This window comes from Excalfactoria chinensis, chromosome Z (genome assembly GCF_039878825.1).
Source record: "Excalfactoria chinensis isolate bCotChi1 chromosome Z, bCotChi1.hap2, whole genome shotgun sequence".
Classification (NCBI taxonomy): domain Eukaryota; kingdom Metazoa; phylum Chordata; class Aves; order Galliformes; family Phasianidae; genus Excalfactoria; species Excalfactoria chinensis.
This window is the reverse complement of record NC_092857.1, coordinates 10,822,917-10,836,740: the sequence shown is the minus strand read 5'-3', so window position 1 is coordinate 10,836,740 and position 13,824 is coordinate 10,822,917. Positions and strand designations below refer to the sequence as shown.

At 36.5% G+C, this 13,824-nt stretch overlaps 1 protein-coding gene across 1 annotated transcript in view; it reads right to left on the bottom strand.

The window, feature by feature from the left end:
- Positions 1-8,467, bottom strand: part of SLC1A3 (solute carrier family 1 member 3) — a 60,702-nt gene extending 52,235 nt beyond the window's left edge. The window contains exons 1-2 of the mRNA XM_072358878.1: positions 8,173-8,467; positions 6,328-6,601 (exon numbers count right to left, since the gene is read on the bottom strand). Of these exons, the coding sequence (XP_072214979.1) occupies positions 6,328-6,508 (181 nt within the window). The 5' untranslated portion in view covers positions 6,509-6,601; positions 8,173-8,467. The remainder of the gene's footprint in view (positions 1-6,327; positions 6,602-8,172) is intronic.
- Positions 8,468-13,824: the final 5,357 nt, after the last annotated feature.

Below are 13,824 nucleotides of genomic sequence, written 5' to 3'. Positions count from 1 at the left end.
AACAATCACACAGTGTGCAGCTGCTAAGGTGCTTTCCATTTATGGTCTTATGGTAGGACTAATAGGAAGTAGGTAGCCATGTCAAATTTAAAGGAAGAAAATAAGCTTCCTTTTTCAATTTTTGTAATTGAATGACATCCAAAAGTTGAATACAAATACTGCTGAGAGAAGAAACATGGTAGTACATCTACAGAGGATAAGAATAGCACTTTGTTACCCTTCTGATTCTCATGCTATCCTTCTGACTTTGCCTCCCTTCCTACTTTTAACTGCTTGCCTTTTCAGTGATATGTATAGTTCAATTGATCTATTACTGAACTTTTGTATGGTTTTAAAAGTTAAATACCCTGGGATTGCATCATGTTAGTTAAAAGCACACATGTTGTCAGTATGGTTCCAACTCTGCAGTGTTGATGCAATGAAAAAAGTAATCAAGTACCTACAAAATCAATCTGGAATTATTTTCATTTATTTCTGCCCCATTTTTCACATCATCTTGCACAATCAGTTGACTCATTGCTTCCTAATAGAAAATATCAGCATCAGTATATTCTGTGAGGAGTTCATTTAGTGAATTAGCATACAAAGTAGAAATCTCTAAGTTCCTTTTCTGTTATTTATCACTTGCTTTCTCCTACTGCTCCAGAGGTCAAAGTCAGACTGTCCAGACAACAAATATGTGACAAAATATGGTAAATGCAAAGGATAATGGGTGAGTTCTAATCTGAAGTTTAATGAAATACAAAATGTGAATGTGATGAACAGGAAAAGAAAGAACTGGGAGAATGGACAGGATATACACACAACTAATGTAACTGGATGGACTATTTTTTGCACCTAACCTTGTAAAGAAGGAACGAAATAATCAAAAAGTGAATATCTCCCAGCTGCCACTTATTAAGTTATTTTATCATTTTTTAGCAGCCTTATTAACATTTAGAAGATTTAATTTCTTAATTTATCTCTTTCACTATGGATTGTTTTATGTACTTTTTCAAATACTTTCATATCAAAAATGTCAAAAACTTTTAAATACCTGGTTATTTCAATATTCAACCAAATAAATAAATAAATAAGCTTCAGGAATTAATAAATGACTGAATGTGACATCTTGGACTACACTTTCATTTTGGCTAACTGAAAGGCATTCCAGTGCAGATGGCTACTCATTAAAGTGTTTGAGTAGCTAGGGTGCTAGTAAGAACCTAAAGATCTTAAACATTTACTCAGCATTCAAGTCACTGCCACTTTGCTCTTGATTTTGTATTGCTTTGCAGTCACCACAGTAACTACAGCACACATAACAGAAAAGTGGAAAGAACTGAACAGGCCTGACAATAGTTCATTTGTCACCAAAATATCTCTCTAGTTCTCCCTAATGCTCACAAGACTACAAACTCTTTCTTGATGGTCCTTCATACATGTTTCTTTTGTACCTTATCCTTCGATGGCACGATTGCCACGTTCTACGAGTACTGCAGTAAAAGTTATCAGTAAATCCCTTAGAAATCGCTGAACACACTAAATGCCTTTCTTAATGGCCTGTGATCCACTCTAGAAAGCCTTGAAATTCATTTCGCACAGAGTACTAATAAATAAATAAATTTAAATTGAACTTCTAGAGCAAGTTTTGAAAATGCCAGCAATGCCCACATTTTCACAAGCTGTATGAAGAAAACAGTGAATAGATGACTCTCTGGATTGATTTGTGATCGCCCAGAAATGTTACATTTCAGCACCACGTGGCAAGCCTACTGATTGGCCTAATAAAAGCAAATAAGATATTAAAGTAACATTGAGCATATTTTGCACCTTTGCTAACATCTGTACTGTTACTGAATACACAGCTTTTATTTAGCAGCCACATGTATTGTCATTACTACACAGCATATGGCAGTCAGACAAGTAGCACTGGGTTGTTTCGTTGACAGCAGAGAGTTTTTAATACATGCATGTTTTTAAAACATTCTGTTGTATGTTTTTATTACATTGCTAGGAGGGTTCACGTGGTAAGAAAGAGCCACTGTGTAGCGCATGTTCTTTAGGAAAATGCTGGGACAAAGACAGCCTCTGACTTCATAAAAGACAGAATTAATTTCTTCCCAGCTGTCCCTAAGCTATCTTGATTTACTTCTATATATTTTACCCTATTGCTGGCATCACATTTTGCTATTACATTTGCAATATTTTCTCATGTGGGACTCACCTCTCACAACAGCTTCTCCTACTATGATGGATCTCTGTTTTGTTCTCATGCAAATTTTACCAAGCCTTCTGTCAGCACTGTCACTGTGCTGATCTTTTTAATCCAGGGGTTCTGTCTACCCATGTATCACTTGCATCCTTTCAGGACTTATTATAAATTACTGTTGAGACCTGTAGTGTGTTGAGATAGGAGAATTTGCAACTCTGCACCTCTGCACAGCTTCTCACTGTCTAGATGTTTTAGGTTTTGTTTGTTTGTTTGTTTTTAAACACTGTATTATTAAGGATCATCTGCAAGATTTATTTACTCTGCTTTCTATCTTCATATTACACTTTTAACTGGTTATTTGTTTGTTTAAAAGGACATCAGAAAGTTTTGTGATCCTATGGAAGGCACATACTTGTTGTAGGATAGATCTTGTATATGCCTGTCAGCAATTCACATTTTTTGTGAGATTCCCTGCATTTTCAGAGGATTGCATGTCACGATGCAGCCAGCCCTGTGCTCTCTTTGGTGGGTGGGTAGCAAGAAACACAAATTGGTTCCCAGAATGAGCTCCATCTCCCATCCCTCTTGAATGGTGCCATGGTGGCTTCATCTCTATGCAGAAAGTGCTTTTTATTGTACTTGCTTCACAACTTCCTTCTTCACTGAGCCCAATGGTTATAACAGTATTTTTTTCTGTGAACCGCTTCCCAGAAGCTCTGTGGGCTTGGATCTTTCTTTTAGTACAAGTTCAGAATCTACAAGATATTTTTGGGCACTCAGAAGTCCTGCCAGAGCAAAATCTGGACTTGTGTGCATTTCTGGAAAATGGGAGGTTGGTAGCAGAGAATCGTGTCCGCTGGAGGAAGAACATCTGAATGGAAGGCATTTTGGGGACAGGATGATGAAGTGAAGTAGCGTGGGAGAGAGGGCAGCCCCTGAGATTCTGCCAGTAATTTGGCTAACACTTCAAAGGTGGTAACACTTCCTGCAGATTTTCCATGAGCCACCCCGGCATCAACCCTACCTTAAACAGCTCCAGATCATCACAACACTGAATTCAACAATGGTCAGTTTCCTAAATTCACCTCACATATCTATTGGCTTTTGCCAACATCCACTGATAAAAGAAACAACAAGAACTTATTTTAATGTTTCTAGCTGAACCAGGAGAATCTGAAAAAAAATAATTTTAGCTCACTTTGCTGACCATGCTTTTCTTAGTCTCTCGAAAGTCTTGAAAGTAGTTTAAATTTATCTAAAAATGGCAACAGTTATGATAATGTGAATGATGTACTAGGCAGAACCTGCCTATGCAAAATGAGAAGTTAGAGGAAACTTACTTGAGATTTTAAAAAAATAGAGAATAGCGTATGAATAATCCTCAGTGAGAGTTATAACTCCTGGAACATTCATTAGGTTTTTAAAGAGTAATTGTTTTGGTACTAGAACAGACACTTTAGAAATCAGTTCAGAATTGGACTGCATACAGAAGTAAAGGTAACTGATTCTATTACTCCTTCCCAAGTGAATGCCACAAAATCTCTGCTTTTTCAGTAAATATCAGTACTCAAAGAACCGCACATTGCAGCCATCCACTTCATAACAAAGTGCTTGTTTCCACAGACACTAACTCAACAGAAATACTCAAATACTTGCTTCAAGCTAAAGTCCTGGATGTGGGCTAGGGCAGATGATCCTATCCACTTGACATCTACCAGCATGGATCCTACTCAGCAGAAAATTCATAAATGTTCTACTGAGTGGGTTTTTTCATCTTACTCCCTAGGCAAAAACAGCCTAAAACAAATGCTTCTGAGGAAATGCTGTTTTCATTTAAGATTAAATTTTTGATTTTCTGCTGTTGAGTCTTCATTAAAATTGATGGACTGACAGCCGTAGAAATCGATGTCTTCTACCTTTACAGATTTCAGAAAGCATTAAAGATCTTTTACCTGAGTATAGATCGGTCTCTACCTATATTCGTATCTATGCATCTCTGATGAGACAATCAGTAGCCCTAACTTTTGGGTTATTTCCATAATATTTATTGCTGTCTGCTAGGAAAGGACGGAGCCCTCCATCTGACTTTTCACAGATCATCAAACAGCTAAGAGATAATAAGAATTCTGTCCAGACTAGACAGATGAAGCACAACCACTGAATATTTTCCAAACTCTTAAGCCAACTGTTTCCTATTTCTGTATATTTCCACAACAGTGAAAACTTATCCAAAAAGAGCTTTACCTTTTTATAGCTGCCAAGTGTGAACATGCTGTTCTAATCACACATGTAATGTAAAATTACACCATCCATGTGAGAATTTTTTTCAATATTCCTTCACAGCAATGAGAAGATTCTTATAAGATATTACAGCAGATAGAGATGTCCGTAGGTTTGTGAGCATAATTTTAGCATTTGAGTCATCTGAGGCTGCACATTTTTGTCAGTTCTCCAACTTGAGTTCCATCTTTACTGTACTCTACCCTGGCTGTAGGTGGTAATGGAGATATGGGCAGCCGTTTGTCATTAGTACTCTAAAGATAATTGGAACATACAATGTAAACACACTCTTGCAGTCTACATTTCTGTTCCTACATTGCTGAATTTAGGGAAGTCATCCTGGAGCCTGATGGTAGTGAAAAAAATGTAAAATTGCTTTGCTTTTGTCTGTTATTTGCCTCAATTGTATTGCTTTGAGTTTGGACAGCTTTTGAAAACCTGGCTACTTTGCTCTGCCTTTTCTTACCATTGTAGATAAGATGTTTATAATTTGTTCCCCAACCAGTATTAATGCTTTGGGACTTTTTTGCATGGAGTAAATTCTTATTTAGGAATAAAAAGTAATTTTGATCAAATACCATTGATAAACAAGAGAGAATTACATTCCTATTATAGCAACAAAGTACCTAACCTTAACCTTAAGAAGAGCAATATAATTTTCTCCCAGAAAAAGACCATCAAAAATAAAAGTGGTTTAAAATAACCCTGCAGTACTGGAGTCAAGCAACCATAATGGTAGAGCCCTAAAATTTCAACTCTAGAAAAGATGTAAAAATAGAGCAAGCTGATTTTTGCAAAACAGCATCTTCAAGGATGTTTGGATCAGTGTAGGATTAAGATGTATATCTTTAAGTAAAACATTTGAGTTTTGATGAGCAGTTTCATGGTTTTGTATTGCAAGCTAATTAAAAATGAAAACAGGAAAAAAAAAAAAAAAAGGATTGTAAAACCTTAATATTCTTGCTCACAGTATGAGTACTTAAAGGAGTATATGGTGTCATTCAGAAAATCAATCTGTACATAAAGGAAAATGATAAAAAGTGATTAAACGGTTACATAAAGTAATATTTTTCCTTAAAAAATACATATTTTTGTTAGACGATTCTGTCTCTAATGTAAATATAAAACATGTAGCTATATTTTAAATTAACATTTTGTTGCATTCCTAATTTGCGCGCTGTTTGATGTTACAGATTCCTCTCCATACCCTCTAAACAGGCATTTAATCAGGTGTTATCTTGCAATTCTTTGAACAGGTAACATTTCTATTGTCGCCACAATTGCACCTGAAAGATGCATGTGTAAGATTATGAGAAACAGAGAAAGCGTAAGCTTGCACTTACTTTTGATTGGTTTGTATTTGTCATGCAGAAACTAAAAAGACTGAAGCTCTGATACATAAGTTTGCCCAGAAGAAGTAAATTAAAGTTTCATTCCTGTTTCATTCATAAAGAACTTCTGTTAGTCATTGCAAAGTGTTCATTATGACGAAATTGGGAAAATTTACATCCTGAGAATTTTGCTTAACCTGCTTTGAGTAGAAGATTTTGCTGAGAACGTTCTGTTACAGTTATTGAGCCGTTCTGTTACAGTTATTGAGCCTAATTCTTTAGAAGAGCCTGTAAAACATCTGACTTCTTCCTCCACATTTTTTCTTAGAAATACTAGAATAATTTAAATGGCTCTTCCCACAGCTTCCACACACAGCTGCAAGAGCCCAAACTCTCCAAGCAAGGTCATCCTTATCAGTGCAGAAGAATTTGGGATCTTGTTTGTAATGCAAAACACCCAGGCAAACTGTCATTGTCAAATGCAGTGGAAAACAGAATATTCCTATGGAACAAATGACTCACCAAGAATCACAGCAACAACGGTGAAGAGCACAAAGGCATTCCTCAATAAGTAACTCTTAACATCATCCTTTGTTATGCTCTGCACCTTTTTTTTTGCCAAAAGTGTACGTTTCCGGACTCCTTGTTGAAAGCGTTCCATCCTACTTCCAGTTTTGGGATCTTCTCCGTTACCTTTAGTCATTATCTTGCAGAAAGTACTCTCTTATAATAAACTTCTATCAAAATCCTTTCAGAAAAATGGGAGACCCTTTTCTGTAAGAGGTGCTGCAGGAGCCTGTAAGACAAGAAATATCAAAAACTGCAGTAAGATTTCAGAGGAATGATTAACCAGATATTTACATGGAAGCAGATGTTCTTCCCATTTCAATAAAACTTGTATTTGTTGTAATACCTAAGTTGTTGACTGTGAGAAGAACCCTTAGAAGGAAGGATTTTATGTTCTGTTCAGGCAGGCATCCTGTGTATTAAAGAGTTACAGTGAGTGAGCTTGCTGCCATTCTGTAAAATCCAGGGCTAACTTTTTTTTTTGATTCCTAGAGTAACATGAACTGGTTACTATTCCTGGAAGTATAAGGCTCTGTGTCAAGTGTATATGTCAAGTGTACTTCCCGTCTGATCAGGAAATCCTTGCCATCTGAAAAAAAAAAAAAAAAAAAAAAAAAAAAAAAAAAAAAAAAAAAAAGCTAGCTCACCTTCACTATAACCACTGGAGAGAAATATTTTGCTTGAATTGGAACATTTAAAGTGTTCTGCACTTCAGATGTTTTTAAGAGGCTGCCTGCATTGTCTGAATTCCTCCTCCTTTTTGCATGGCAAAACACAGCAGGAATCATTTATTCATCCCTCAGCCGCTATTTAGAAGGTGTGCCCTTGACAGTTTTATGCTGATAATATTAATCTTTAAAGCGTACAAACTATTTGGAGTACATCTGTAAAGCATCAGAAGTTATATCCCACTTAGCTCGCTGTTTCTAACCATAATACAAGCTCTCCTTGCATGTAATGTCCAGCAACTATAGGCATACAGTCTGCTTTCAAGAAACTGAATCAACCATGAAGTGTTTTAATAATAAAAAATTACTCTCTGTTTAAGAATAAAATACTGACATCTGCTTGGTATTGACATTTCATAATGGAGTCTGCACAAAGGTGGTTTTCCAGACTGATAATCTGGTTTTCTGAAGTGTTAATACATCAGAATGTTTTTATGAGGAAATCAGAAATTTATGCCTACGTACAGTTCATTCTTTCTATTGAAACCTGCCTCCATTATACACAGTTTAACTGTAACACCTTAGTAATTTAAGTGCCTAAATATATGTATTTTTTTCCATTAGGAAGCAGTTAGAATATGAATACAAAAGGTTCTGACACAATATGTCTTAGAGGAAATATCATATTGTAGGAAATTGATTTTATTAAGATTTAGTCACTGCTTTCTGAACTGCCATATGTTTGGAGACTGGCACGTGAGCACAGCATTCTCTGTGAATTTTAACAGAAGGACACATGCTTTACTTGTTTAGAGAGTGAAAACATTTGCAACAGATGTTTACATTAGTACTTATTCCAGTCTGGACATGAGGACTGTGTGCAAGAAGGTTTTTCAGAGCAATTAATTTTCACTCTTTTACATGAAACAGATTCATTCTGCATGCCTTTTCTTCCCTAGATGCTTCATGCAGCTAATCTATAGAGCTCTACACAGCTAATGTGCTCTATAACAGCTCAGCGCTAAGGTCAAGAGACAGCATGAGTATAGGCAGTAGGATCGTTATACTAAGGAACATACAAAGGATAAGAGTGAGAAATGAGTGCTCCCGCACAGCTGAAGGGTCCGCTCACCTTTCCAGACCTGTGTGGTTCCGTATGCTGTTGGCAAATCAGGTTTGGATTTCCCAGCAAACGCAGCAGAGCGGCACGGTTCAGCGAGCGGGAGGCAGAAAACTGACAATCCGCGTGTGCTGGGGAATGCAGCGACTTACTATCACTGCAACTTAAGGAAAGGGGAGGAGACTGTCAGCCCAGCTCTGAAAAAAATTAAAGACATCAGGGAGAGGGGAAAGCCGAGCTGCTGGAATATTGATGAGCCTCAGAGCAGTGAGAACAGGGTCACTTTCTTTGTTTTTCCTTTTAGACCACTTTCACGCTTTGTCAGTTCAGCTTCATTAGAAATGCAAAATCAGAACCCAGGAAGGACTGAGGATCGCGCACGCACTGGAGCTGAGCGCTTCTCCACTCGGCGCTGCAGGCTGAAAGCTGCAAAGCCTCCACATAATTATGTAACACCATCCCTGTGCTCACTAAAATAAATGATATAATACATTAACACGACAGCTTGTACCAATAAGAAGCAAGGTGTGATACTGTTAGGTATTTTCTAACCCTTAACAACACCTATTCATGAACACCTATTCTCCCAGGGTTGGAACCAGATGTATCTTTCAGAAGCAACTGGAGCACTGTCAAGAGTAGAGAAAAATGCAATCAGCTGTAATTCTTTATACGTTTCCTGTAGATAATCAGAGGACATGATGAGACTCGTCTCCCATTTGGCAATTTAAATCCACTGGATGTTAAGCCCCATTCAACCTGTTTCAATAGCATGGGATGAATGGTGAAGTGAAAAGCATAATACATCCACTTTTGGGAAATAACTGGCCTTTTTTTCCCCCAGTATTTAAAAGTTTACACTACTGAAAAGATGTTTGCAGAGTAGAGTCAGAGGAATTCCCACAGACTTTTCAATTCTTGAGGGAACATTAACATTAAAAATGTTGGTCAAGTCAGTTTAAATTCTTCAATAATCATAATTCAGTGCGTTTGTCATTGTCGTGACTTTAAGTCATGAGACTTTAAGTGTATTCTCCCATAAGATTAACAAAATCTGTAAACTGACATTTATGAGATCAATTTACAGATGATGTGGCATTAAATGATTTCAAGTATACAGAACACTCTGACACATCAAACACATACAAATAAGTAAGAAATAAGATTCAGTGCAGTGTAACTTCCACACAGTCGGAGTGATAGCTCTGCAAAGATGTTTTCTGATTTAAAACGTGCTTCACAGAACAATGTATAACATGAGGAAAAAAATCTCTTACAGTATAATGCATCCACACTCATGCTTAATGAAGTCTTGCATTTGGACTGAGAACCATGGAATCTTGATCTTACTTTTCACAAGGGAGAAAATAAACATCTGAATGACCTTAGTTTGTATTCATTTATTTTAAAAAGCAAGAAAAAAATTTTAACATCTTGTGTTGCAAGGATAGAAATCACATGCTGCATTTTTTAATACCTGGCAGCTTAGATGTCCATCTCATCACTATTTTTCCAGTGAAGTTTTTAAATATTTTCACCCCATTGCCTCTAGTTGGGAGCTGACCTCTTACCTGACCCTTGGCCTCTATTGATCACTTTGTTTGATGTTTCCTTGTGGAGCATGGTGAGCTTTTTGTGACACCTCCCAGATAAGGATTTTGTTCTGCCCTGCATTCAGATAGGTGGTAATGTTCCAGGTGCCTTTGCTGGAGAGAAGTCAGGACCCAAGTGAGGTGATCTGAAAGTACAACATCTTGAAAAAAAAATCTTGTGAGAATCAGCTATTGAATGAGACAAGATGTAAACAGACATTAAGCAGTATTACAGCTTAGTTTAACTTCAGCAGTAATATTTTCATTTGCTCTCATGAGCAATGGATACTGTTGAAGAATGCTTAGAGAAACAGAACACTAAGGGTGTTTTGGGAGTGTGTTCAAAATTTTCTTTCTTTTTTTCCCTTTATTTCCTTTCCTGACAACTATTCCTTTTATAAATCTACTTATCTCTGACAGTGAAATTAGGAAACTTGTAAAGAATATATAAATATTACTATCCAATATATTACTATTACAGTACTATTGTAATAAACAGGTATTTTAGGTATTCCTCAATAACAATAAATGAGTCACAGTAATGCAATGTCTCCTGGCAACACATAATTCTATTGTACCTACTGGAATTACCTTTTAAGTATACAACAGATTTAATGGATTTAGTATACAATCTTTTATCCCAGGGCTAGGATGAGATTTAAAGTGTTACTGGTTGAGGACTCTAATCTGTAATTTTAGTATTATAAGTTTCTAGGGACAGCAACTTAAAGTACAGAAGTTCCTAGGAACATTATAGCCTTTAGATTGAACCAGGCAACACTTGGAATGTGGAAAAGCATCAGTATGCTTTGCAGAGTAACAGAGCAGCATTCAAGGTGTTACCATCAATGTCACATTGGTAAAATAATTTCTATGTGCCTTTAGGACAAGGAACAATGTAAGGCCTTGTAAAGCCTTTCTACGTAATTATTTTAGCTCACCCTTTGTGCTTTGGGCTTCAGTTTCAGCCGTGTCTTGGGAAAGCAGGCGATGCACAGATAGAGTGAAGACAAATTAATTTGAACTTTTTCTTTATGGGCAGTGTGGATCCACATGATAAACTCAAGTTCTGTTTTGTTGTGGTGAGCAAAATCTGCCAGTAAATGTACTTTGCACACTGGCAAAACATCTTTGTAAACTAAGTGAAGATATCAGAGTGGAAGCTGCAGTTCCAAAAAAAAAAAAAAAAAAGAAAGGTATTGTTATTTTCATGTGAATAGAGCTATCAAGAAAAACCTTAGGGAAATTAAAAGTAGCAAATGCAAGATGTGGAAGTGAAGCAGTGAATTTCATTTCATTCCACTCCATTTCTCAGAGGGTAATAAAACCTAGCTTGAGCGTTCATGGATCCCAGTTGAAAAGGCATCTTAACAACCCAAGAAATCCAGTCTTCACATTAACAAATCAGCACAACCAATTAACGCTGGCAGTACCTTAAAGGTTTCATAGTTTTAGGTAGAAGCTCAGTTAAATATTGTTGAAACTTTATTCAGTCTCTGCCACAGTGGTAAGACAGAAACGAAGTACTTGTGAAAGAGTACATTTATTTATAGTAAATCGTATGTTGGTATGTACCCAGTATTCAATTAAGTTGGACAAAATGAGAATATATGTGACTGCCTTGCAAGCTCAAACTCAGCTTAGTACCATTAGATCCTATTGTGCCAATGAAGAAACTGGTGGTCTGAGAGGTTAAATTTAATCCATATAAACTAGCGAATAGTTGGCTCCTGAATACTTACATGGAATGCTTTTTTTTTTTTTTTTTTTTTTCTTTTTTTTTCTTTTTTTTTTTTTCCTGGATTACTGGATTACTAGATTGGCTTTGCATTTCTCCTTTTGACCATGCTGAAATAACCATGAGAAATTAATTTTTGGTTTTGGTTGCTTTCAGATCTGTTTAGCACAGTGGAATTTGACAAATACCTCAGTTTTGCCAGCCAAATGTGAAAAATATACATTATTTTTGTTTAAGATATGATGAAGTGAAAGTTAACACTTTCATTGAAAAGAGATAGTGTTTGTAATGTGTATACTTGTGTGCCCCCTACGCACATCAAAGAAGACACAGTTTACATTCTGTTAGAAAACACGTATCCATGCACCTGAATTGCTACTATTTCTCGTAGCCTGAAAACCTTTTAGTGCTTGGATTGTATGATCTGGTTTTGTTTTTATCATAAAGAAGTACAGATCACATCTTCTAAGACCACTCAAGGATGTGAATCACAGCATGTTGCTGTTATTTACTTTCAGAAGATAATTCAATCTACTGGTTCTTATGAACTTGAATTTATCATCACAATTATAGCATCTGATTGCTAGAGAACAAATGCTTGGTCAAAACCAATTATCAATAAATAAGATGTTGTGAAATGTTCTGTTGATGGCGGAGATTAAATGATTATTGTAAAATACCACTCTTCTGACAAAATAGCAGTTTAAAAGCAAAGTCCAATTACAGTCTTAGATTTACTAACTCAAGTTAGCCAAGAAATCATTTTGGCTACTTTAATTCCAACATTTTGAGGTCTTGTGCCATGAAAATAATGGTGATTTTTTGTTTTAGAGCTCTGATGTTTTTCAGTTAGAAGTTGTGCAATAGAAACACAGCATTCCTTTCTGCTCGGTGACAATTCCCAGCAGAGAAACATGAACCTGCAGTATCTCCATTCAGCATCGCCGGCTGCCTGGGCCTCACCACACAATGCGCATTGGAATTGACAGTGCTGCCTCTTCTCAGTGTCAGGAGAAGGGTGAAGGGAAGATAAGTTTAGCCAGTGGAGAACGTGGCTCACAAATTTTTTCCTAAATATCTTATCATAGTTGTGAATATACAATGGAATAGTTCTCATTAAAAATGTAGGTAGGGCTGTAGGAAGGGATGAGAGGTTGCATGGGACAGTGTCATTGTAAGAAATCTAAAGGGATCACATTAGTAGCTTGTAAAGATTCCATAGGTTCCATACAGTGTCGCTTTGCTGGCTTTCCCATAGCTTGCAAAAACCACACAGACAGGTTCAACTCAAAAGTTCATATAGCACTGTGGCTAGTTAGGAAAGAGCACAGCACTGGAGACAGACTCACATCCCTCTTTCTCTCTCTGCTACCTCTTTCTTATTTATCTTTCTAAAATCTTTTCTCTGAAGAGATGTAAACTTTCCAAACATGTGAATTGTCTGAGTTAGTGCATGTCCTGAAGGGAAGCCCTGCTGGAAGCATGCACTGCCGCAGGTCATGGTAGCAACAGAGCAATGATGTCCCATTTGTACTATATTGGGAACATAGTGCTGTTGGTGGGCGTCTCACTGTCTGAACTGTTTTCTGTCTTTATTTACTCCCATACTGTTAAAAAAGCCCATTTCTTGTATTCCGTGTTGCTCCTTACACAGGATGCTCTTTACACAGGGTGCAGCCTTATCGGTAGTGCATGTCCCAGCCTGTATAAGAGACTTAGTCGTGAACTCCTTTTCCTTTCCACATTCCTTTATTTTCTTTGACAAGATGCTGTTATTAAACAAAATGAGAGCAGATAGGTGAGAAACAAATCTAAAGAGCATTATTTCTTTCTAAATTAAAATCTGATAGTATCTGCATGAAACACATTTCATATGAAACATTGCTTTTCATTTGACATCTTTGTTCATAGTTATTTCTATTATGAAACAATGGTTTATCATCTCTTTAATACATCCTAGTGTGTTGCTAGAATAGCAAATAAGATTAATACAAAGAAAACCATTCACTTGTAAGAAGTTCAGTTGAGGGAACTTGTTTATTTGGAGCAATAAGCTAACATGGACTGTTTAAATACACATTTATTACTATAGAACCATAATTACTGCAATCAAGACACATAAAAATCTTTTGTAAAAATAATTATAATTTAAAAGCACATAGCTCAAAGTTGCTATTATAATAATGACTATAATAGCAACTGCTTAGCATTTGGACATTTTTTTGGCAGGAGGGCTTTGCATTGTTTATTGTGAGAAAGAAACAGGCTCTGAGAAAACATGCACATTTTCAATGAGGGAAAAAGCAGCACCAGGTTTGGAAAAACAAATGTCAG